We start from the raw sequence: 24569 nt of genomic DNA, 5'->3' as shown, positions 1-24569 counted from the left end.
TTCAGTCACAGTGAAGGGGGCGTGGTTATCTTGACTTGAAGCTAGGAGGCCGCTGCCCACTTGACTTCAAGCATGACTAGAGAAGCGCGCCGGCAGGGGATAAAAGAACGTTTTCTGAGCTTTAGCCGCATCTGCCCTCAGGAAGAAAATTTATCGTCGGAAACACGCTGCTGGCTACTGTCAGGTACTGCTGGCGGCTTGGAATGGTTTTTGGAGGTGACAGGTTCCCTTTAAATTTTACAATTGGGACTCAACAACAAACCTATAAGGAATGAGCTAAAAGCTAAATGCTGTGCCACTAAATACAAAAACTACCTAGAAGATAGGACACCTAGCAAAATAAAAATAATTTTATATTTATAGGATGTTTTTCATTAATTGCAAGTTTAAAAAAACGACTCATTTCTTGCCCATTTTCCTTGGGGGACACAGACCTTGGTATAGCTCAGCTCCCTAGGTGTGACACTAAGTGAAAACTGTTAAGCCCCTCCTCCAGCAGCTATACCCTCAGCCTGGAGAGAGAGACTGCCAGTTTTTGCTTAGTGTCCAAGGAGGCAAAACACTCCCTCTCCTCCCCTCCTGGCCTCCATAGGACATGCAGCTGGCTGTCTCCCCACCGCTAGCTGCAGGATAGGTTCAGCCGCAGTGCCTCCCTTCTCCTGGCATATTATCCCCTTAGCTAACACTGTTGTTGTCCATCCCCCTTACCGGTGCGCTGCTCAGGGCCAGGGGCCCGCTCCTGACAGCCGAGGTGTAAGGCCTCGCCTCCGGCTCACGGGGTGGGCACCCGCGGCCGGCATGGACTTAGCGCGATGCTCCAACAGACCCCGGCCGACTGTCGGTGCATTCCGGTCGGCCGGGCGCCGCAAATTTTGACCCAGGTTTCGCGGCCTGCTGGGCCGCAACTCCGGCGCTCTTTCCCGGCACCCTGACTCTTCCGGCCCGCGGGGTGGACACCCGCGGCGGGTATGTACATGCGCCACTCCGGCTCAGGTCCCGGCCGGTACCTCAGATACTGTGCTGCCCCGGTTGGCCGGGCGCTGCAAAAATTTAGGGCCCGGCTTCGCGGCCTACAAGGCAGCAAAATTCCGGCCTCGGTTGGAGGGGGCAGGTTCCTCCGCCCCCATTGGATCGCAGCGCCGGCCCCCAGGACGGATCCCTGTTAATCCTTTGGGTACGGGCCGGCTCCCATCTAGAGGAGACCCTCTCAGATCTGGGCTTCCTCATGGGCCTGTATGGCTGGCCCCTTTTCCTGCCTCTCAGAGGCTGTGCCCCTGTATGGTGGCCCCCTTCCTGCCTCTGAGATGCTGTGTTATAAAAAAATATATATAATAAATTAAATAAAAATAACGGATTTCTTGTGGGCTGCGCAGGGCGCTGCAGCCTGATCTCAGTAGTGCAGGCCGTACGCATGCCCCCCTTCCATAGGCGGCATGTGCTCCCCGGCTGCGGCGCTGGCCAGGTGCATGTTCCCCTTTCTAGGCGGTTTCTTGCCCTCTCCCGGGATACGGCACTGGCCAAGTACATGCTGCCCTTTCTATAGGCAGATTTAGTCACCCTCTCCAGTTATGGTGCTGGCCATGTGCATGACCCCCCTTCCTAGGCGGAATACTGCACTCTCCCTGGCTGCGGGGCTGGCCTTGTGCATGACCCCCTTTAGGCGGAATACTGCACTCTCACCGGATACGGTGCTGGCCATGTGCACGACACCCTTCCATAGGCGGAACGCTGCACTCTCACTGGATTCGCTGCCGGCCATATGCATGACCCCCTTCCGTAGGCGGAATTCGGCACTCTCTCTGGATTCGCTGCCGGCCCTGTGCACGACCCTCTTCCGTAGGCGGTAGGCCTCACTCTCACTGGATTCGCTGCTGGCCTTGGGCATGCCTCCTTCCCTCAGGCGGCATACATACACTCTCACTGACTGGGGTTGTTCTCTCGCCGGTAAGTTGCTGGCCATGTGCATGACCCCCTTCCATGTATATGCTGTGCTGGACTCGTACATGTCCCCCTTCATTGGCGGAGTAGTTGCACTCTCACGAAATTCGGTGTTGGGTGGATTATTGCACAATCACTTAATGCTAGGATAACCCTGTGCATGTCCCCCTTTCACTAAGTGGACCTCCTGCGTTCCTGCTGGATACTGTGCGGCCATGTGCATGGCCCCCTTCTGGGCGGAATATGGTATGTCCTACTTCTCTGAAGTTGGTACTGGCCTTGGACATCACCCTCTTTTGGGGCGGGCCTTTGCACTCTTGCCGACTGCAGTACTTGACTGCAGTTTGCCAGGTACATTTCCCCCCTTTCTGGGCGGACTGCTTGCGTTCCATCGCATGCCGTACTAGTCTTGTGCATAACTCCCTTTCAGGCTGCACTTTGCACTTCCGTAGATACTGTGGGACTCTGTGGCTGGCCCCCTTCGCTGAGTGACTATTTTGCAGTGAGCGGACGTTCTTGTGCGCTCTGTACGTTGTTTAGGCCGTGTATGCCTTCTCCTCCCGTAGGTGGGTTGGCCTTCTCACTGCTTACGGGGCTGCTCGTACGTATGCCTCCCTTCCTCCTGCGACATACTTGTTTCTCTTGGGATACGATGCTTGCCTCTTCTCTGAAAAGATCATTCTGTCGACCTCACCCGGACGGGCTCTACTTGCTCTCTACTGTACCGAGCTAGGTGGTACTCATTCTCGGGTTTGGATTGTATATTGCGTTTCCGTTTTGACTGTTCGTGGTTCCTAGATGCGTACCCATTCGTCCTCCCGCGGCATTGCTTTCCTGCGCAAGCGGTCACATGGACGAGAGTGCTATCTGCAGCGCCCCTCGAATTCTACGTTGGCTCTGGCGGGACTACGGTTCCCTCACCTACTACCATTTCCTCCTCTTCTGATGCAGTGTGGTATGAGTCCTTTTTTTTTGGTGCCCTCTGCGCTTCAGTTCTGCTCTGCTACCAGGTTCAGGCCGCTCTTCTCGGGAAGGTCATCCAACTTCTCTTGGGTGCTTGATTATCCAGGTCCGGGGGACCTCCACTTTGGGTTCTTCAGGGTATTCGCCTTCTGCGAGGCGGTGAGCCGAGCGTCTCACAGAGTAGCGGGTGTTCTGCTTTTGGGCTGTCCTAATATGACTTCCCTGTTGCCCACTCCTCCTTTCGGTTGGAGGGTGTTATGCCATCCTCTGTCTCAACTGCCTTTTCTCGCCGGCTCTGTTTTGGCTCCTGCTCGGGGCATATCTCTCCGATGTGGCTTCTGCCCCGCCATGCTTCAGGGGCTGTTCCTTCACTGCCCTCCCCTTTGGGCAGAGCATGGTTGTTCACTTGGATGGTTCCGGTGTTCCTTGTGGCCTCGTACTGTCTCCCTCGTTCACACTGTCTGTACTAGCTGTGTGCCTATTTACCGGGAGCTGAGCTATACCCAAGGTCTTCTGTGTCCCCCAAGGAAGAGCGAGAAAGAGATTTTACTGGTAAGTTATACAAAAATCTAGTTTTTTAAGTTTTTAAACTCGCCAGCCTAACTTTTCAGGATTTCAGCTTTTCTTGCTGGCTGTAATTGACAACTTCTGTTTTCTCTAGGAAAATACCTAATGGTTTTCTATTCTTTTTTTAAGGCAAGTTTTGTGGCTTCTGAAAACAGGACAGATATTTCACTTGACGATCCTAATTTCTGGCAGAAATGGGCAAAGAAAGCTGATTTAGACCTAGTCCTCCTCAGTAGTAAGGTAAGTTCACATATCTTTTTGGCATGCGTGTTTAAAAAAAAAAGTTTTATATTATATACTGTATTTTTCGCCCTATAAGACGCACTTTTTCGCCCCCAAAAGTGGGGGGGAAATAGCAGTGCGTCTTATGGGGCGAATGCTGCAATTTACAATAATACACGGCCGCAGCAATGCCGCACATCAACTGAGAGGGAGGAGGGGCTGGGGGCCGGCATCTGGATTAGGAATGACAGCGGAAATGACAGCATTCCCTGTATTCTATTGCACCGACCCCGCTCACTGTTGTATATTCTTATCTAACCTGCACTGTTAAGATATAATAATCATGTGTAATCCATCTGTATTACTTACAACATTAAGTTCCGTAGCAGGGAGGAGGCAGGGCGGGCGGCGCGTCACTCACTACGTCATGCGCCTGCGCCGCCCGCTTTATGAATGAAGCAGGCGGCACGTGACGTAGTGAGTGACGCGCCTCCTCCCTCCTTTCTGCTATGGAACGTAATGTTGTAAGTAATACAGATGGATTACACATGATTATTATATCTTAACAATGCCTACAGGTTAGATAAGATTATATAACAGTGAGCGGGGCCAGCGCATTAGAACACAGGGACTGCACCGTTCCCCGCTGTCATTCCTAATCCAGATGCCAGCCCCTGTATTGGGGGTCATTCACACTGCAGGGACACTGTTATGGGGGATATCTGTGGATGGCACATAGCATAAGATGCTATATATGTGTCATCCACAGGTGCCCCCTCCGTAGCAGTGTGTCATCCACAGGTGCCCCCTCCGTAGCATTGTGTCATCCACAGGTGCCCCCTCCGTAGCAGTGTGTCATCCACAGGTGCCCCCTATTAGTTCAAAAGCACACCTTTTGGTTAAAAATATATTTTTTTCTTATTTTCCTCCTCCTCCTCAAAAACCTAGGTGCGTCTTATGGGCCGGTGCGTCTTATAGGGTGAAAAATACGGCATTTTACTCACTTATATAGCACTGACATTTTCCACTGCACTTTACAGACATCATCATCACTTGTTGTCCCCAATACAGCTCAACAATCCAAGTTCCGTATCAGTATGGGAGGAAACCAGAGTACCCGGAGGAAACCCACAAACATGGGGGGGAACATACAAACTCCATGCAGATGTTGTCCTTGGTCCGATTATAACCTAGGGCCCCAGTGCTGCAACTCACTGACAACTCACATTTCATGCATATATTTTAGTATCATCAGTATCAGATCATGACCGAATGAGCAATCCTTAACGTACCATCAAACAAGCTAGAGGTAAAAAAAAAAAACACAAAAAAAAAAATTGTAAAAAAAAACTAATTTTTTATAATATAAATATATATTATAAAAAATTTGTTTTTTTTACAATTTTATTTTTTAGTGTTTTTTTTTTTTACCTCTAGCTTGTTTGATGGTACGTTAAGGATTGCTCATTCTGTCATGGTCTGATACTGATGATACTAAAATATATGCATGAAATGTGAGTTGCAGCACTGGGGCCCTAGGTTCGAATTGGACTAAGGACAACATCTGCATGGAGTTTGTATTTTCCCCCCATGTTTGTGGGTTTCCTCCGAGTACTCTGGTTTCCTCCCACACTGATACGGAACTTGGATTGATGAGCTGTATTGGGGACAACAAGTGGTAATGATGATGTCTGGAAAATGTCAGTGCTATATAAGTGAATAAAATACCGTATTTTTCACCCTATAAGACGCACCTAGGTTTTTGAGGAGGAAAATAAGAAAATATATATTTTTAACCAAAAGGTGTGCTTTTGGTGGCTTTTGAACTAATGGTGGTCTGTGCCTGACACTACTATGGGGGATCTATGGGTGGCACTGTTATGGGGAGGGGATCTGTGGATGGCACTGCTATATATGTGTCACCCACGGATCCCCCACCCCATAATAGTGGCATCCACAGATACCCTAATATACCAGAACTAAACCTGTGGGAGGGAGGAGGGGCCGGTGTCATGCAAATGCGGCGGGGCCGGTGCGGTCACTGTACTCCTGCCCCGCCTCTCCTTCGCTGCTTTGACTAAACCTTTTCTATTAATAACCTTAATTTAAGTTCCGATTCCCAGCCCCATCTGTACTACTTACTAAATGTCCTGTAGCAGGCAGGGCGGGCGGCCGGCCGTAACTCACTGATGTCACGTGACGTGCCTCTGCCGCCTACTTTATTAATGAAGTAGGCGGCGCAGGCACGTCACATCAGTGAGTTACGGCCGCCCGCCCTGCTCTGCCTGCTACAGGACATTTAGTAAGTAGTACAGATGGGGCTGGGAATCGGAACTTAAATGAAGGTTATTAATATAAAAGGTTTAGTCAATAAAGCAGTGAGTGAGCGGCGGGGCCGGAGTACAGTGACTGCACCGCCCCGCCGCATTTGCCTGACACTGGCCCCTCCTCCCTCCCCCCTCCAGCTGATACATCGCAGACTGCGATGTAAAATGGAAGCATTCACCCCATAAGACGCAGGGGCATTTTTCCCCCACTTTTGGGTGGGGGAGTGCGTCTTATGGGGCAAAAAATAAGGTAAGAGTTTTCCCACCATAGAGTTACATGCCATCTCAGCTAGAGTGCCCAGTTCCCATTTCTGGTGCAGATGTGGCTGTGCTTTACAGTCACTTTCTGCTAAAGTGAGTGGGAGATATGGAAGCAACCCGGAATTTTTCGTCTTGAGATTAGTGGGGAATCTAGCAGTTAATGAATGTGTTACTAAAATGTTTGGTAAGAAGCCAATTTTAAACATTTGATTTGCCTTTTATTAGAATTGCCACATGTGGAACTACCAGGACTAAACCTGTAGAGTTCTGTAAATTAGCTTTTTAGTCCCCCATAAATTATACACAACCCTACCCAGTGTTCGTCTGTAATTCTGGAAACCCGCGTTATGAGCAGTTTTTATAACCTCATCTCTCACTTCCAGAACACCTTGGTAATAGACACGCCACGTATTAGGAAACAGACTCGGCACTTCAGTAACAAGGATGATGATATGGTAGAGTTCTCAGATTTGGAAAGTGATGACGAAGACCGTCCAAGAGCTCGGCGTCAAGATCGTAAAAATGGATATGGCCGTACAGACTGCTTTAGGGTGGAGAAACATCTGTTGGTATATGGGTGAGGCGCTATATAATTTTGAGGTTTTATAGCTTGTGCAGCTTATGGCTGATATGTTTTTCCTGGTGATTTTTACTATGGCCAAAAGTAAAATATACTATGGTGTTTCATGGCAAAGGTTATTTTGTGTACTTTCAAGTCTTTCAGGTTTTTATTGTTTTCTTTCAAAGCTTTCAGTGTTGTACTTAAATTAACCCTTTTCTGAATTAGATGGGGACGTTGGCGGGATATTTTATCACATGGTCGCTTTAAGCGTGGAATGACCGAACGGGATGTGGAGAGAATCTGCAGAGCCATCTTGGTCTATTGCCTGTTACATTACAGAGGAGATGAGAACATAAAAAGCTTTATCTGGGACCTCATCACTCCTGCAGAGAATGGCAAAACTAAGCAGCTGCAAAATCACTCTGGTAATTCTGCTGGCTCATTTGGTGCCTTATGCAATTATTAGAATTTTAATCGCAATTAAGAATTCAATCAGCAAATTATTTAAACTGCCTTTATGTATTATTACAGGTCTTTCCATCCCAGTCCCTCGGGGACGCAAAGGGAAAAAAATAAAATCACAGAGCAGCTTTGACATTCATAAAGCAGACTGGATTCGGAAATACAACCCAGACACCCTTTTTCAAGATGATGGCTATAAGAAGCATCTGAAGCACCAGTGCAACAAGTGAGTATACTAAGGGTACTTTCACACTAGTGGCAGGGGAGTCCGGCAGGCTGTTCCGGCGGGTGAACAGCCTGTCTGATCTGTCCTGCCGCTAGTTCACGTGTGCCACCAGACTGCTGCTCCGTCCCCATTGACTATAAGGGGGGCAGGACGGAGTTCCGACGGCAGCGCACGTCGAGAGGCAGCCGGACTAAAAGTACTGCATGCAGTACTTTTAGTCCGGCTGCCTCGCGCCGTGCTGCCGCCGCAACTCCGCCCTGCCCCCCTTATAGTCAATGGGGACGGAGCAGGAGTCTGGGGGCACACGTGAACTAGCAGCAGGACAGATCAGACAGGCTGTTCACCCGCCGGAACAGCCTGCCGGACTCCCCTGCCACTAGTGTGAAACTAGCCTTAGACAAGAGTAAAATGGTTCTTAGGGTCTTTACTGACACTCATTTAATCAAATTCCTATTACAGAGATGGCCAAAAAGTATGCAATATAGCTTACTCTTTATTTTCATCCCTAGGGTACTGCTGCGGGTGAGAATGTTGTATTATCTCCGACAGGAGGTGATTGGGAGCCAAGCTTCAAAGGTGCTGTCAGCGGTTGATGCTAGGTGAGCGTTTTTCTGGTTGATGTAATACATGTATTCCCCAATATACTTTTTAGTTTTAAAGGTTTATTCCCATCTAAAAATGATGTGTCGCTGTGATATGCCAACACTTTATCGGATGGGAATAACCCTGTAAAGAGGACCTGTCAGCACTCCTGCACACGTCTGTTTCATTTAATGCCTGTATTTCCATGAATTCATTCCAGAGCATCTTTTCTTAGGCTCATGGATTAAATTGATGTATCTGCCGGGACCTTTCTTGGTGTATACATCAAACAGGTCACTAAAATTAGGACTCTCCGTTGTGCCGTTCCTGTTTATACCTCCTACAAATTCATGAGTAAATTAACAAGTGGGTGTTGTATTCCTATAGTCCTACATGTCTCCAGAGAGTCACAACTGACTGGATCGCACCTGAGTGTGTAGGGGTAAAACCCTAACTGGTAATAACTAGAGATGAGCGAATTTCATGTTTAAGTAATTAATTAGTTCACGCTTCGTTTGGTGGTAAAAGCAGAATTGCGTTATGGATTCCGTTACCATGGACCATAACGCAATTCTATGACGGAGCGCCTTTAGAGGCATTACGTTATTCATTCCGTCATAATAGAATTCTATGGCCTGCAAAACAGATCCATCCCGTTTCCGTTATGCAGGGGAGTCCTCTCCTGCATAACGGAAACGGGACGGATCCTTTATGCAGGCCATAGACTTCTACTATGACGGAATGAATAACTGCCTCTAAAGGCGCTCCGTTATGCATTCCGTCATAGAATTGTGTTATGGTCCATGGTAACGGAATCCATAACGCAATTCTGCTTTTACCACCAAACTAAGCGTGAACTAATTTCTTAACATGAAATTCGCTCATCTCTAGTAATAGCCATGTTAGTTTTTGCATACATTACTATTAGGAATAACAGAGGAATAGCACCTGTTCAGAATTGTTATATTTGGGCAATGCAAGTATTTTATTTTTATTTTTTTTTAAATCAGATAGTTTTTATTAAAGTATTCAAGATACAGAAAAAAAAAAAAAGTGAGTATAGACAATCAAGTTTGGCATTCGGAAAATTGTCAAGACTATTTTCATAATTGACATCTATATTTCAATAGTGAAATCAAAAGAAACAAAAATATACTCTTTCAGATGCAACACAAAATAAAATACCCCCATCCGCCCCCCCCCAACCCACCTCCCAGCGATGATACTATATGGGTACTATAACACTTGTATAAGTAGCGTGTGTCAGCACATTGAAGATAGAACTGTCACCCTGGATAAGGTCAAAGCCCCTTCACTTTCCATGATAAACTTGTCTTTCAACTCCTCCACCCCAGATCACCCACCATAGTTATCATTCCCAATCTTGGTCTCGTATATGCAAACTCAGAAACCTAGCGCAGCTTCGAGACCACTCCTCCCATCCACATCTAAGGCAACCATAAGCCAAACTATGCCGCATTGATCCTATAAGATACCCACTTGTCCCAAATTTTTGTGAACTTGGCCAAGCACTGCCTTTTAATATATACTTTTTCCAGATGAATAATCTCGTCCATTCTGTTAAAAAATTCAACCCTAGAAGGGGGCTGGGGTCTAAGCCAGTATTTAGCAAATAATTTCCTGGCCTGGAAGAACAAACGCTGCACCCCCAGGCGCGAATTGTGATTTGAAATGTCAAACAGTCCCAACACACATGTACTAGGACTAGGTGGGACCATAATGTGATAAGCATCTTTAATACAGGTTAGCACGCCTGTCCAGAAATTCCGAAGCTCCTCACAGTCCCAGAACATGTGCATCAGGGATGCAGGACTCTCCCCACATCTAGGGCAGGAGGCAGCATTTCTAACCCCGATCTTGAACAGAAAGGATGACGTCTGGTATACACTGTGAATAAGAAGTAATTGGGACATACGCTAGCCCCCAAAGACTCTGATATATAACCAACCTCCCCCTCCCATTTTTGTTTGACCACCAAGGAGTCATGCCTCACGCCAATGCAAGCATTTACTACAAGAGATATGTCAGGAGAGCAGACATGTCCTCTTCAATATACATGGGTGTAGAAAACCCTTTTAACTGTTATAATATTGCATTTTTCTAATCTATATTGTGTAGTCTTTTATATTGAAAAATATGGTAACAAAAAATTTTGGTTTCCCCACTTTCAGTTTGTAATTGTGGTAATGTGTGACTCTTCTTCTTTACAGAGAAATAGATATATGGGTCCCTCAGGTTGATCAAGCAGATGCCCCCTCACTCTGGTGGGACAGAGAGGCGGACAAATCTCTTCTCATTGGTGTTTTCAAACATGGTGAGTCTGGGTAGGAATCACAACATGTTATGCTAATAATATGTAGTGGCCCAATCTAGATTGTACGTTTACCAAATCCTTCAAGTGGCATATTTGGAGATTAAGGGTACGGCGACATTGGTTAACCCTTAGGTACCGGAGTTGTTGTTGTTTTTTTTTTTTTTTTGGTTTTTTTTCCCCTTCTCTATCTTCCTTGAGTCAGAACTTTTTTTTATTTTTCTGTTCACGTAGCTGTATGAGGGCCCTTTTCCAAAAAAAAACGCAATTCCTCCACAGTTTTACCGGTTTTGTTCCCACATCGTTTCTTTTGCCCTTTATTCTCTGGGTCAGTACAATTACAACGATACCACATATAGGTTTTTTATGTCTAAATAGTGTAAAAATAAATGTAAAGTTTGAAAGAAAATTTTTTCACCATATTCTGACCCCCATAACTTTTTTTTATAGTTATATCTACTGAGCTGTGTGGGGGCTCATTTTTTGTGGGACAATCTGTAGTTTTTATTGATTTCGGAGTGTGTGTGACTTTTTGATCACATTTTATAAAAATTTTTTGGGTAAGAGAAGCAATGAAAAAATTGCAAATTGGCCATTTTGACCCTTTTTTTCCATTCGCCATATTGGAAAAATATTTTTATATTTTAATAGTATGAACGTTTTCAGTCGCGGTGATACCCATGTTTGTTTCGTTATTTATGTATTTATTTTTTTATTATACAGGAAGGGGGGTGATTTGAAAAAAATAAATAAAAAAAATAAAAAAATATATAAAATATATCTATCTATCTCCGAAGTCGATTTGCATAAAACTTTGTTCCAATACTGTACGGAGCAGGAGCTCCTCACAGTATTAGAATGTATTGGCTCTGATAAGCCGAAGTTATTGCTTCATGAAGTCTCCCGAGACTTCGGGTAATAACTTCATAAATTGTACTGTAAAAAAAATATATATATATATTTTATGATTTTGAAGCTCATATTTGAGCATACAAAATCCAGAAAAAATAAAAAAAATTATTATTTTTTTATTATTGAAAATTGCTCATTTCTTATGTTGGCCTGCCATCTGGTGGCCAAAATAAGAATTGCAGCTTCAATATCCTGGGTCTCTTCAGCGAGACCCAGAGCATTGAAATCAATTACCGGCATCCTCATTGGCTGCAGAAGATGCCGGAAAGAAGCCCGGAAGCACGAGCTTCCGGGTTTTTCACCCTTTAGATGCCGTGATCTCACTTGATCACGGCATCTAAAGGCTTTAATTACCGTGTTCGGCATTATAATTAGTCGCTGGTCTCTGCTGTTTGAAACAGCAGAGACCCACTGGCCATGACGCCCGCTGCATGTGTGAGCAGGCGCCATATTTGCACATTAATCCAGCGCCGTACATGCACGGTGCTGGTAACGAAAGAGTTAAGTCCAGCATCGCTGTGTAGTGGTGATACCATGGAAATCAATGGGTCACAGTGAAAGTTGCATGTGTGCTGTGACTGCGCCCCCTGCATCACACACAAGCCAACTCTGTTGTACTTTTTGGGACTCAGGGGTCACAGTCATGTAACATTTGCAACTCTCACTGCAACCCTGTTCATTTCTATGATATGACCACTACACTGCAATGCCACTATGACCCTGGCCTCGACCAATGTTGCAGTGTAACCATACCCATAACATGTTAATTAAAGGGGTTCTGCACTTTCATTTAACTGATGATCTATCCTCTGGATAGATCATCAGCATCTGATTGGCGGGGGTCGGACACCCGGGACCCCCGCGACCCCCGCCGATCAGTTGTTTGAGAAGGCAGCGGCACTCCAGTAACGCCGCGTCCTTCTCACTGTTTACCGCCGGCCCACTGACGTCACGACTAGTATCAACTAGCGTGGGCGGGGCTAAGCTCTGTTCACTTGAATGGAGCTTAGCCCCGCCCACGCTAGTTGATACTAGTCGTGATGTCACTGGGCCGGCGGTAAACAGTGAGAAGGACGCGGCGCTACTGGAGTGCCGCTGCCTTCTCAAACAACTGATCGGCGGGGGTCCCGGGTGTCCGACCCCCGCCGATCAGATGCTGATGATCTATCCAGAGGATCATCAGTTAAATAGTGCAGAACCCCTTTAAATGTCCTATTGAAATGAGAATATTCGAATAAAAAAATATTTTTGATATGTAGATGGAACAAAGACTGCAGCCTAGGTTTAAGTAATTCAACTCCTTCCCCATCATCTAGGACTAACATGCATTAATTAGGGCAAATAAAATGTTAGTAAGTGAATACATTTGTATGTAGTATGTGTTTCCATATTGAATTAGATATTAAAATGGAACAAAAATGTGCATAACTGACTACATTGTACTTTTTTTTCTCTAAGCAGTACGTTCCTTGAACTGTCGTACTACAACACTCAGTGACCCCTTTACTTTCCATGCAGGTTATGAGAAGTACAACACCATGCGTGCTGATCCTCTGCTTTGTTTCTTGGAAAAGGTGGGAGGACCAGATGAGCAGGCAATTGCAGCCGAGCACCATGCACAAGACTTTGCTGAATTGCCTGAGAGGTGAGAATGGTTTGCCAAAATCTAACAAGGGTAGAACAAAACAGTGTATGGTGCTGTCAGTGATGAATTGCCATGCTAATACCGACGCAACAGCCAGGGCCTTGAAGGACCTGTGCTGGGGGCGAGTGAGTTAAATCCGCTTCTCAATCTGTGAGTGCTGAAGGCAGCTAGAAATAAGGTTAAGCAGATGCTTAATATTCTGTGTTTAGTAACCTATTGCAACTCTTCTGAATCCTTCAGTGGAGACTTTGATAGGGATATTGAAGATCCAGAATACAAACCACTACATGGCCAGAAAGATCCTGAGGATGAGGTAGGCTATGCCATCTTGGGCTCCTTTCCCTCTTCTCACTTCATTTTCTACTACTTTTTGTTTTTATTTCTGTAAAATTGCTGTGTTTCTGTAGATGGACCCTTTAATGATGGATGAGGAAATATCTGTAGTTGATGGTGAAGAAGGTGAGTTAATTATAAATGTACCCTAATGTCACTGTGCCATCGCCACTAGCTGATGATGCGTTGCTATCTGCCAAAATAAAATAAAAAACGGAGAAATAGATTTGTCTGCTATGCTTGGCTCATTGATAATGACCTTTTCAGCCAGGTAAGGCTACTTTCACACCTGCGTTAGGTGCGGATCCGTCTAGTAGGATCCGCACTTATAATGCAAACGCTTAGATCCGTTCAGAACGGATCCATTTGCATTACCATGAACAAAAAAAAAATTATATATATATATATATATATATATATATTTTTATTTTTTTTTATGATAATGCAAACGGATCCGTTTTGACTTTACATTGAAAGTCGATGGGGGACGGATCCGTTTGAAAATTGAGCCATATTGTTTCAACTTCAAACGGATCCGTTCCCATTGACTTTCATTGTAAGTCTGGACGGATCCGCTTGCCTCCGCACGGCCAGACGGACACCCGAACGCTGCAAGCAGCGTTCGGGTGTCCGCCTGCTGAGCGGAGGCTGAACGCTGCCAGACTGATGCATTCTGAGCAGATCCGCATCCACTCAGAATGCATTAAGGCTGGACGGATCCGTTCGGGGCCGCTTGTGAGAGCCTTCAAACGGAACTCACAAGCGGAGCCCCGAACGCTAGTGTGAAAGTAGCCTTCGAGAACCTCAGAGAGGTGCATGGTCAAAGAATCCTAGAAATAACTGTGAAACATGAGAGCAACTTTCAGTGTTCTCTTCTGAGGTTAGATGTTGGGACTTAATACTGTGTACACCATTAGCAAACTAACATCGTCAGTTTCGAACATTCTTCAACTCGCTCATGCCCTTTTACTTTTAGCAACACCAATGCCAAGTGGCATGTTATGGCCACCAGGGTCTGCTCTCACAGCTCGTCTCCGTCGCCTTATTACTGCCTGCCAACGTAGCTACAAACGTGAACAACTAAAGATGGAAGCTGCAGAAAGAGGTGACAAACGGAGGAAACGTTGTGAAGCCGCTTTCAAACTGAAAGAAATTGCACGTCGAGAGAAGCAACAAAGGTTAGCACGTCAGATGACTTTCAATAAGGGCTTATTGTATCCACTAATGGGTATAGAGAGCAGCTATCGTAGTTTCCACTACACTTATTCTTGTATTCATTCCTTTCCCTAGCTTTGTACTATTGTATATTTTCTTTTCACAGGTGGACACGGCGTGAGGCCTGTGACTTTTTCCGTGTGCTATCCAGCTTTGGAGTGGAATATGATCCAGACACACAACATTATGACTGGCATAGATTTCGTAGCTTAGCAAGATTGGACAAGAAAACAGATGACTCTCTGCTTAAGTATTTTCATGGTTTTGTGGCAATGTGCCGGCAAGTGTGTCGTTTGCCACCAGCCGCAGGAGATGGTGAGTAAAACTGGTGCTTGTTTAAACTCTAGATCCTTTTGTATAAATGCTGGTTGTGGGAAATAGAAGGGTATCCTGTGTCTCATAGTTTATTTAAATCCTTTCTTTAGAACCACCAGATCCATCTCTGTTCATTGAACCCATATCAGAAGAACGTGCCTCACGAGCTTTGTTCCGTCTAGACCTCCTGCGTAGGGTGCGCGAACAGGCCCTGTGCCATCCTTTACTTCCTGCACGTTTATCTCTTTGTCGGCCAGACTCAGAACTGCCAGAGTGGTGGGAAAGTGGCCGTCACGATAAAGAACTACTTGAAGGAGCAGCTCGCTATGGTCTGAGCCGCACTGATCTCACGTTAATGCCAGACCCCTCGTTTTCGTTTTTAAGTTGCCGCCTCAGCTACCTCCAATCTCTGGATGTGGCTAATCACTCCCGCCCATCCACTCCCACGTCTGTTGCTCCTTCGCTGCCTCCCCAAGAACTTAATCAACCTCATATGCTTTCGCTTTCCTCATCTGTGAGCTCTTCTCCAGCTCCACGCAGATCCTCTTGTTCTTCATCGTCTTCATCATCTAGTTCAGATGATTCCTCAGATGAGAATGAGAACAGATTATCCAAACTTAATGGTGAGTATATGCAAGTAGAGTCAGTTAAATATAAAATTAAACGTGCTAATAGATAATGTACATGCATACAGAATTCTCTTTTTTGTTAGTACAGCTGACCATCTCTCACTTTAGAGAACCTGACCTGGTTTCAGGGGGAACTGTGTAATGCTTTATTTCCCCTGTGGTTGGCACTACAGGAGAATAGACTTGTTGGCATCTTCCCCCACATGTTACACCTGATAGCCAGGGGTGGATTAAGTGGCCCTAAGGCCTGGAGCCGTTCCTCATGCTTGTGCCCCACGAGAAAAAAAAACTGGTATACTGTGATGCAGGCCTGTGTTACCAGTTCCCGATGCGGGCCGTCACGATGACATCATCATGCACATCTGTGCCTCCCTACGGCCTCATAGGCTTCAGGCCTAGTGTCTTATTACCTATGAGACTGAACGGTGGGCATGGGAGCTATGGACACCTGTACCCTGCTGTAGTAGTCAAACGCGGGGCACTGGGCAAAACATCTGGGCCCCAAGCCCTGAATGTTTGCCCAGAAATATTGGGCATTTTGTGTGGCCATAGGCCCCTTAGCAGCATCAGGTCCGGGGGGGCCAACCCAAACATCTGTTGTAATCCACCATTGCTGCTAGCTATTGATTCCTGTAACTCCTTGTAATCAGGAACATTGGTTGCATAGTCATTACTCTGTTATGTTCTCTTTTTAGCAGGCCTGCCACATTCTCGTTTATTTGATGAAGAAAGTCGCTTGTCTCTCACTGCCTCCCCTGCTGACCTCAACACAGAGGACAGTGCTCAGACGGTTCTGGAAAATCCACACAGTGCAGAATGGCCAAAGGTAACCCCCAGACAATACTTCTTTTGAAAGCCCATTGCACCTGGTGATCATATTTAGTGATCTGCAATAACTACTGTGTTTATAGGACCGAGTTCTAATCTGTCGAATTGAACAAGTTTGTAATGCGGTGTTGACTGGAAAATGGTCTTCACCACGAAGAATAACCGACCCACTAAGTGACAGTCCTGACAGCCTCTCTCCGACACCAGAAGAACGGAGTCCTGCCTCTTTTACACACATACGCTCTGTACCTGACCCAAAGGAATTTACAGTACAAATCAGAAGTGTGAGTAAATGGATCTCTTGTAGCAGCACCTTTCTTGGCTCTTGACTGGTGGTATACAGCTGCAACTCAGCCAGTCCTGAAACCACATGTTTCCAAAAGCCATATCTAACATAAAGTATGATCTCCCACCAACCCGTTATTCTTCCTTTCCTCCTCTAGGAAGAAGGGCTGAAAATCAAGTTTCAGAAACACAAGCTTCTAGGTAATGGAGCAGTGGAGTCTGTACAGCATGTCCATAAGAAGAAAAGTAAAAAGAAGCTGGCACAAGTAAGTAGTTTTCATGATGGTAACCACAGAGAAAAAAGGATATGAATGTGAACGGCTTGCTTTGGATTTGAGAAATTCCGTGTATTGAGGGGACCAAAGCGGCACACAACAGTTTCCCCCAGCAGGTCTCTGGAATTATTAAAATCAGAGATTTGACTTGGACCATATCTGGTATTAGTAATTCTACTGTATTTGTTGTGTAGTGATCCATGTCTGACCATCTACTCGTTACGTTTCAGATGGATCTAGATATGGATGCTCGAATACCAGTTGTGAATCAGAGGGATGGCACGGTGCTTCTTGGAGAGGAAGCCCCAAAACGCTGTCAGTTGCATGAATGGCTGCATAGACACCCGGACTACATTGTGGATCCCCGCTTTATAGCAGTAAGGCTTTTTTTCCTCCATGTTCCATATCAATGCATGTTTTATTCATTGTAGCTGTCCAAAGAGGAGAATTTTGGACTTGGCTGCAGGGTTTTCCAACTTTATATTGTGAGTTAGTCAACTTCTAGTGCTCTCCTTTTATATGAGGCCACATGCAGGCATCACTTTTGCTCCTGTTGGTTTATAAATGCAGGGGCATTTGCTATATTCTAAAATGTGTAGTTGTTTGTTGATGGGAGCTTTATCATTAGAAAACCGCAGTCTCGGGAATGATGTCCTCAGTTTCTCGCCCATATTCCTTGGGGGACACAGGAAACCATGGGTATAGCTCTGCTCCCTAGGAGGCGTGACACTAAGTGAAAGCTGTAAGCCCCTCCTCCATCAGCTATACCCTTCAGCCTGGAGAGAGAGACTACCAGTTTTTGCTTAGTGTCCAAGGAGGCAAGACACTCCCTGCTTAGGCAGGGTTGTTTTCCTATAATTTTTTATTTTTTGCGTTATTTGTTGTTTTTAATTCGTTTTTTTTCTACTTACAGGGACAACAGAGGCGCACTAGACCCCTCTGTTTTCTCCCGGGGTTGAGTCGCGCCAGTGCCGGTAATACCGCACTGCCGCCTCCCCCACAGAAGACAAGGTGGACCAGGGCAGCCTCGCTCCCCTGCGTCCCGCCAGCTCAAGGGTCGCCCGCACGCCAAGTCCCTCCCCCGGCTTCCTGCCACTGCGGTGCCAGTGGCTGAAGGGGCGACCCTGCTGGATGGATTGAGGGCGAAGACAGCGTATGGTGAGAGTGGCTGCTCCAGCCTCCCCTTCCCTCCCTCCCACCGCTGCTACATCTCTCCGTGGTGTCCATCAACCCCCCCCCCCTCCCCCATGGGCATATCTGGGCCGGCAACTTTACCGGCCATCATTTGGGGGGGACTTCGTTCTGGTGTTGCAGACCCAGGACAAGGTGGTTCTTAGGGGGGTGATTACCACTTCAACGGCAGGGCAGTCAGGGGGACGGCTGTATGAGGAGTCGTCACATTCAGGCGGGGGGCCGCTTACTTGGCGCGAACGGCACCTTTTCATGGCCGGCACTTCATCTACCTAGGGGGTTAAATCATTTTGCCGCGCGCGCGCGGCTCTGCTTCTCCTTCAGCGCGACAAGGGGGGGGGGGGGGGGCGGAGCTTCCTACATGCGCTCCGCTACTTCCTGGTTCGTCGGGCTCCACATCTCAGGTGCTGCGTGGAACCCTCTCTGCCGTCCGATCCTGAAGCTATTCATCTCCGTGCCTGCCGCCTCTCCTCCACAGCCTCCCTTCAGTCTGCTGCCCTTGCTGTCTGCCGCTTGCATCATCTGGGTCTGGTAGGACTGTTAACCCCCTCCGTGCCACCAGTACTGTTACTTGGGTGTGATCCCCGTTTTTCACCTGGGGTCTCCCACTTTAAGTGCAACTTTTTTTCCACCATGTCAGACCCTTCTGCAGCTGCCAAGCCTTGGTACCATGCCTGTACCGCTTGTAGGGAAGCCTTTCCCCGGGGGCAGTCTGATCCGCACTGTCCTGCATGCCGAGCTCCACCGCAGCCTCAGTCGCCCGCTGTGTCGCTCCCTGCTTCCTCTGACCCGCCTGACTGGGCTAGATCCCTGTCCTAGGCCGTGGAAAGCCTCACTCATGTCGTGGGCCGCCTAATAGACAGGCCGCCTACCCCGCAGGACGCCACTCTTACTGTCGCGCCCTCCGGGTCCATCGCTTCTGCCGCTGCGGCGGGTTCACCCTCTCTTAGTGACCCTTCCCGAGCTAGGCACTCTCAGAAGCGTTTTAGAGTAGAGCGAGCCTCCTCCTCGGATGCCTCCCTCTCCCCGCCACACGTGCGCACTCAGACGGGCCTCTCCTCTCCAAAGGATTCGCTCTCTGAAGGTGAATTGGCGGTTTCAGATTTGGAAATGGACTCGGCCCTGCCATCCAAGCTAGCCTCAGCGATGGGTCAACTCATCTCTGATATTCGTGACACCTTTAAGGTGCAAGATGACCCCCCTAGCTCTGACGCAGCTAGCGTCTCCTTTATCAGACCCAGGCAGGCCTCAAAAGTTTTTCCAATCCACTCTGATTTCTCCTCCGTGGTGTCTAAGGCTTGGGCTCGCCCGGACGCCCGTTTTGTCAACCCCAAGAAGCTGGACATTTGCTATCCTTTTCCGGCCGATGTCGTGGCCACCTGGTCGTCCCCACCCAAGGTGGACCCCCCTGTGGCCCGTTTGTCAAAGAACACGGCCATCCCTGTTCCCGACGGGTCCTCTCTTCAGTCAGCGGAGGACCGTCGCATGGAGACCCTTTCCAAGGGCATTTTTGCTGCCTCCGGTTCTGCCCTCAGACTGGTTTTTGCCTCTGCTTGGGCAGGTAAAGCAATTTCTGCTTGGGGTGCGCAGCTGGAGCAGGAGTTGGACTCGGACGTCCCCATCCAGGACCTACGTTCCTTGGCCCAGCTTATTATTCGGGCCGGGAATTTTGTTTGTGAGGCCTCCCTTGATGCGGGAGCCCTTATAGCACGCTCCTCCGCCCTGGCAGTTTCTGTCAGGAGGGAACTCTGGCTGAAGGTTTGGAAGGCGGACGCTGCCTCCAAACGTTCCTTGGCGGGGCTACCGTTTGCGGGTTCCCGCCTTTTCGGGGTCCTCCTAGACGAGCTTATTTCGGAGGCCACGGGTGGTAAAAGCACCCATCTTCCTCAACCCCAAGCCAGGGGCGTCCCCCGCGGACGACCTAGTGCATCTCGTTTTCGGTCCTCCCGCAGGACCTCTGGGGCTCCCCCCACAGCTGCCGCTTCAGTCCCTCCCCAGGATAAGCGTAGGAAGCCGTTTTTTCGGGCGCAGCCCTCCTGGCGCAGGCCGCAGGCTGCCCGCACACCCGCAGCAAAACAGTCCTCTGCCTGAAGGCGCGCCCCCACCCACCCGGGTGGGGGGCCGGCTCCTCCTTTTCAGGGACGTCTGGATGGCTCACGTCTCCGACGCCTGGGCTCTCGAAATTGTGTCCTCCGGATACAAAATCGAATTCGCGTCCTTCCCTCCAGATCGGTTCTTTCACTCCCGCCCGCCGCGGGACCCGAAAAGCGCGGCTGCGTTCTCCGCGGCTGTTCAAGCCTTACTGGACAGAGGGGTGATTACCCCCGTTCCTCTAGAGGAAAGGTTCCAAGGGTTCTATTCGAACCTCTTTGTAGTTCCCAAGAAGGGAGGTTCGGTGCGGCCCATTTTGGACCTCAAAAAGCTCAACCGTTTTCTCCTCCTTCGACGGTTTCGGATGGAGTCCCTCCGTTCCGCGGTGGCTTCCCTGGAGCGGGGAGACTTCATGTCTTCCATCGATATACAGGATGCCTACCTCCATGTTCCGGTAGCCCGGTGTCACCATCGCTTCCTCCGATTCGCCGTGGGGGACCTCCACTTCCAATTTGTCGCCCTTCCCTTTGGGCTGGCAACAGCCCCCCGGGTGTTCACCAAGGTCCTGGCCCCGGTTTTGGCCTTACTCCGTTCCAGGGGTGTTTTTCTGCTACCGTACTTGGACGATATCCTCATCAAGGCTCCGTCCCTTTCTCAAGCGGTTGCCAGCGTGGATCTCACTCTAGAGACTCTGGCGAGGTTCGGTTGGGTCATCAACTTCCCCAAGTCCTCCCTTCCCCCCTCCAGACAACTGGTCTTCCTGGGAATGCTTTTAGACACGGGAGCGGCGGAGGTACGTCTTCCCTCGGAAAAACGATTGACCCTCCGCCGGGCGATTCGGGGTCTCCTTCTCCACCGTCGACCGTCCTTCCGCTTCTGCATGCGGGTCTTGGGGCAGATGGTTGCCTGCTTCGAGGCGATCCCATTTGCGCAGTTTCACTCCCGCCCTCTCCAACGGGCGATCCTCTCCTCCTGGGACAAATCGCCGCAGTCTCTGGATCATCCCTTCCATCTATCGCCTCCGGTGCGGTCATCTCTCCGCTGGTGGTTACAGTCCCCTCTTCTGGGCAGGTCCTTTCTGCCGCTCAACTGGTTGGTGGTTACAACCGATGCCAGTCTCTTGGGCTGGGGAGGCGTGTTTCCTCCCCGATCCGTCCAGGGCATTTGGTCTCCATCGGAGTCCAAACTCTCGATCAATGTCCTGGAGCTGAGAGCGGCCCTTCTGTCTCTGCGACACTGGACTCATCTGCTGAAGGGTCATCCAGTTCGTGTGCAATCGGACAACGCCACGGCCGTGGCATACATAAACCACCAGGGGGGCACTCGCAGCGCTGCAGCGATGCGGGAGGTCACCAGCATTCTCCGTTGGGCGGAAGCCCACGTCCTGGCTCTATCGGCAATTTTTATTCCAGGGGTGGACAATTGGGCGGCGGACTTCCTCAGTCGCACCACTGTCGACCCCGGCGAGTGGTCTCTTCACCCGGAGGTATTCGAGGCCATTTGCCTTCGTTGGGGCATGCCGGACGTGGACCTCATGGCCTCCAAGTTCAATCACAAGGTCCCCGCCTATCTGTCCAGGGCCAGGGATCCGGGAGCTTGCGGAGCCGACGCCCTCGTTCGTCCTTGGCGAGGCTTCGCGCGTCCGTACATATTCCCTCCCATCCCACTCCTGCCCAAAGTCCTTCGGAAGATCGCGGCGGAGGGCGTCTCGGTGATTCTGGTCGCTCCGGACTGGCCCCGCCGGTCTTGGTATGCCGACCTCATGCTGCTCCTGGCAGACGCGCCCTGGCCGCTGCCCGCCAGGGAAGATCTTCTCTCTCAGGGACCGATCTTCCACCCGCGTTTAAGGTCCCTACGTTTGACGGCGTGGTTGTTGAGACCACCGTCTTGACACGTAGGGGTTTTTCTGCGGACGTCGTCCGCACCATGATCCGTGCCCGCAAGCCGTCCTCTTCTAGGATCTATTATAGGACCTGGAGGACCTATTTGGGGTTCTGTGCCGATCTGGGGATTCCTCCGCTCCGCTTTTTTCTCCCCACTGTTTTGTCCTTCCTGCAGAGCGGACTCGCCCAAGGTCTGGGTCTTAGTTCTTTGAAGGGTCAGGTGTCTGCGCTGTCCATTTTGTTTCAGCGCCCACTGGCCCCCCTTGGTCCTGTCAAGACCTTCCTTCAGGGCGTGGCTCACGCGGTTCCCCCGTACCGCCCTCCGGTACCGCCCTGGGATCTGAACCTGGTTCTCTCAGCGTTCCAGGCTTCTCCTTTCGAGCCTCTGCGGACGGTTTCCTTGCGACTTCTGTCCTGCAAGGTTATTTTCCTTGTGGCCGTCACCTCTCTTCGGAGGGTGTCCGAATTGGCTGCACTCTCCTGTCTGGAACCTTTCCTAGTGTTCCACCAGGACAAGGTGGTCCTTCGTCCGGTCCCTTCCTTCCTTCCTAAGGTGGTCTCCGCCTTTCATCTGAACGAGGACATCGTTCTCCCCTCTTTGTGTCCTTCCCCTTCCCACCCCCGGGAGAGGGAGCTTCATCGCCTGGACGTTGTCAGGGCGCTCAAGGTTTACCTGGAGGTGACCAGCTCTTTCAGGCGTACTGACTCGCTCTTTGTGGTTCCGGAGGGGTCGCACAGAGGGATGGCGGCGTCCAAAGTTACTATCGCCCGTTTGGTCAAGATGGCTGTTACTGAGGCTTATCTCGCCAAGGGCAAGGTTCCGCCCCTTGGTGTTACCGCTCACTCCACTAGAGCGATCGGAGCTTCCTGGGCTCAGAGGAATCGGGCTTCTACGGAGCAGATTTGCAAGGCGGCCACGTGGTCCTCCTTGCACACTTTCACCAAGTTCTACAGGGTGCATACTCATGCGTCGGCTGACGCTGCTTTAGGCCGTCTGGTGTTGCAGGCGGCAGTTGATTGATGCCTCTGGTGTTGGTCTAGTTGTTCTGGTCCCTCCCTTCTGGGACTGCTCTGGAACGTCCCATGGTTTCCTGTGTCCCCCAAGGAATATGGGCGAGAAAAGGAGACTTTTGTATTACTTACCAGTAAAGTCTCTTTCTCGCTCTTCCTTGGGGGACACAGCACCCACCCTTCATTTGGGTTTACAGTTGTGGTTCCGGCTTGGTTGCCCCCGTTGGGGCTTGACAGTTCTTTTTTTCCGGTTGGTGGTTATCTTTCACTACTTGGACACGCAACTGGTAGTCTCTCTCTCCAGGCTGAAGGGTATAGCTGATGGAGGAGGGGCTTACAGCTTTCACTTAGTGTCACGCCTCCTAGGGAGCAGAGCTATACCCATGGTTTCCTGTGTCCCCCAAGGAAGAGCGAGAAAGAGACTTTACTGGTAAGTAATACAAAAGTCTCCTTATCTCCTGATTCAGCTTCACAATTTCTTCGTTGCACATTAGCTTTGGTGATCCCTTTTAAGACCATGTTCATATGTTGTGGACTCATGGTGCGTCATTCACATACCTCAGAAAATCCGGTCTATCTTTATTAAACTTCAGCGGAGCTAAATCCGTGTGCGGATCGTATGCCGATCTGTTCACTTGATGGTGATCCTTCGCAGGAATTCAAACTATGATTTCTGCTGTGGATTATCATCAGAATTTACCATGAATGTGTCCAGTGTCAACACATGAATGGTTTGGTTTGAATTTGTCTTCTCTTGTAATTTTTATATGCAAGTATACTAGACAACCGCAGACAAAAGCCTGAATAGTCAGAAAATGTAAATTGTAGAATAAAAACATGTCAAATAATACTCGTGCATAATTACCATGTCCTCAGTTTTAGATTAGTCAGGGACTGATATAAAATACTCTAAACTGACCGCAACGACAAATACGGACTTCTACAAAGATAATACTATATGTGAAACATGCTGCGAATATAACGACTTGGTAAGCGATTTGTATGCTGTTCGCGTCATTCATTATCAAGATCCATCATTTATTTATCTTCTCCATTTTTTGCCCACAGTATATGGAAGACCGAAGGAAACGCAAAAAGAAGAGTAAGAAAGCAAAATCTTCCTCAACAGCGCTTGGAAGTGGGGGCACTGTGCAGCAATCTCACCATCATAATGGTAAAAAGGTAAAGTAGCTAGCCCCTGAGGGCTGAAAATCTTCAACTATTTAAATGTCTGCAGGATGTAATTCTACCTTACTGGGACACTAAACCTAGATACTAATGATGAAAGGGTTATCTTGCCATCCCGTAGGATTATCTGTATACTCACAAAACAGTCTTAAACGCTATGGACACCTTCAGGATTATTTTTTTTAAATGACATTTTACTCATTTTTGGGCTAAAAATAAAATAATCAGTTTGTTTGCAGAGGATTACTTCTCAGTCCTGTCAGCTGACGGCTCATGTGAAGCCCAGTCAGGAGATCAGAGACCACATAAACATTCATTATAGCTGA

The 24569-nt window shown here is 48.6% G+C and overlaps 1 protein-coding gene and 1 non-coding gene across 6 annotated transcripts in view; both read left to right on the top strand.

Moving 5' to 3' along the window:
* The window catches only part of CHD8 (chromodomain helicase DNA binding protein 8), a 93800-nt gene that overhangs the window by 66369 nt on the left and 2862 nt on the right, over positions 1-24569 (top strand). For 4 of the 5 annotated variants that reach the window (XM_040416825.1, XM_040416821.1, XM_040416822.1 and 1 more), the window contains exons 21-37: positions 3598-3708; positions 6662-6855; positions 7066-7265; positions 7372-7528; positions 8038-8127; positions 10342-10445; positions 12873-12999; positions 13240-13312; positions 13407-13458; positions 14309-14510; positions 14654-14862; positions 14973-15485; positions 16187-16317; positions 16403-16603; positions 16763-16870; positions 17110-17256; positions 24124-24237. In XM_040416825.1, coding sequence (XP_040272759.1) covers positions 3598-3708; positions 6662-6855; positions 7066-7265; positions 7372-7528; positions 8038-8127; positions 10342-10445; positions 12873-12999; positions 13240-13312; positions 13407-13458; positions 14309-14510; positions 14654-14862; positions 14973-15485; positions 16187-16317; positions 16403-16603; positions 16763-16870; positions 17110-17256; positions 24124-24237 — 2733 coding nt within the window. The remainder of the gene's footprint in view (positions 1-3597; positions 3709-6661; positions 6856-7065; positions 7266-7371; positions 7529-8037; positions 8128-10341; positions 10446-12872; positions 13000-13239; positions 13313-13406; positions 13459-14308; positions 14511-14653; positions 14863-14972; positions 15486-16186; positions 16318-16402; positions 16604-16762; positions 16871-17109; positions 17257-24123; positions 24238-24569) is intronic. The other variant, XM_040416824.1, reaches the window with a different exon arrangement.
* On the top strand, positions 13054-13166 carry LOC120992651. The gene has a single exon (XR_005777048.1). It is a non-coding gene; the product is annotated as a small nucleolar RNA U6-53/MBII-28 (small nucleolar RNA).

Source organism: Bufo bufo, chromosome 2, assembly GCF_905171765.1.
Source record: "Bufo bufo chromosome 2, aBufBuf1.1, whole genome shotgun sequence".
Classification (NCBI taxonomy): Eukaryota; Metazoa; Chordata; class Amphibia; order Anura; family Bufonidae; genus Bufo; species Bufo bufo.
The sequence above is the reverse complement of the archived record's forward strand: the minus strand, read 5'-3'. Positions and strand labels throughout refer to the sequence as shown.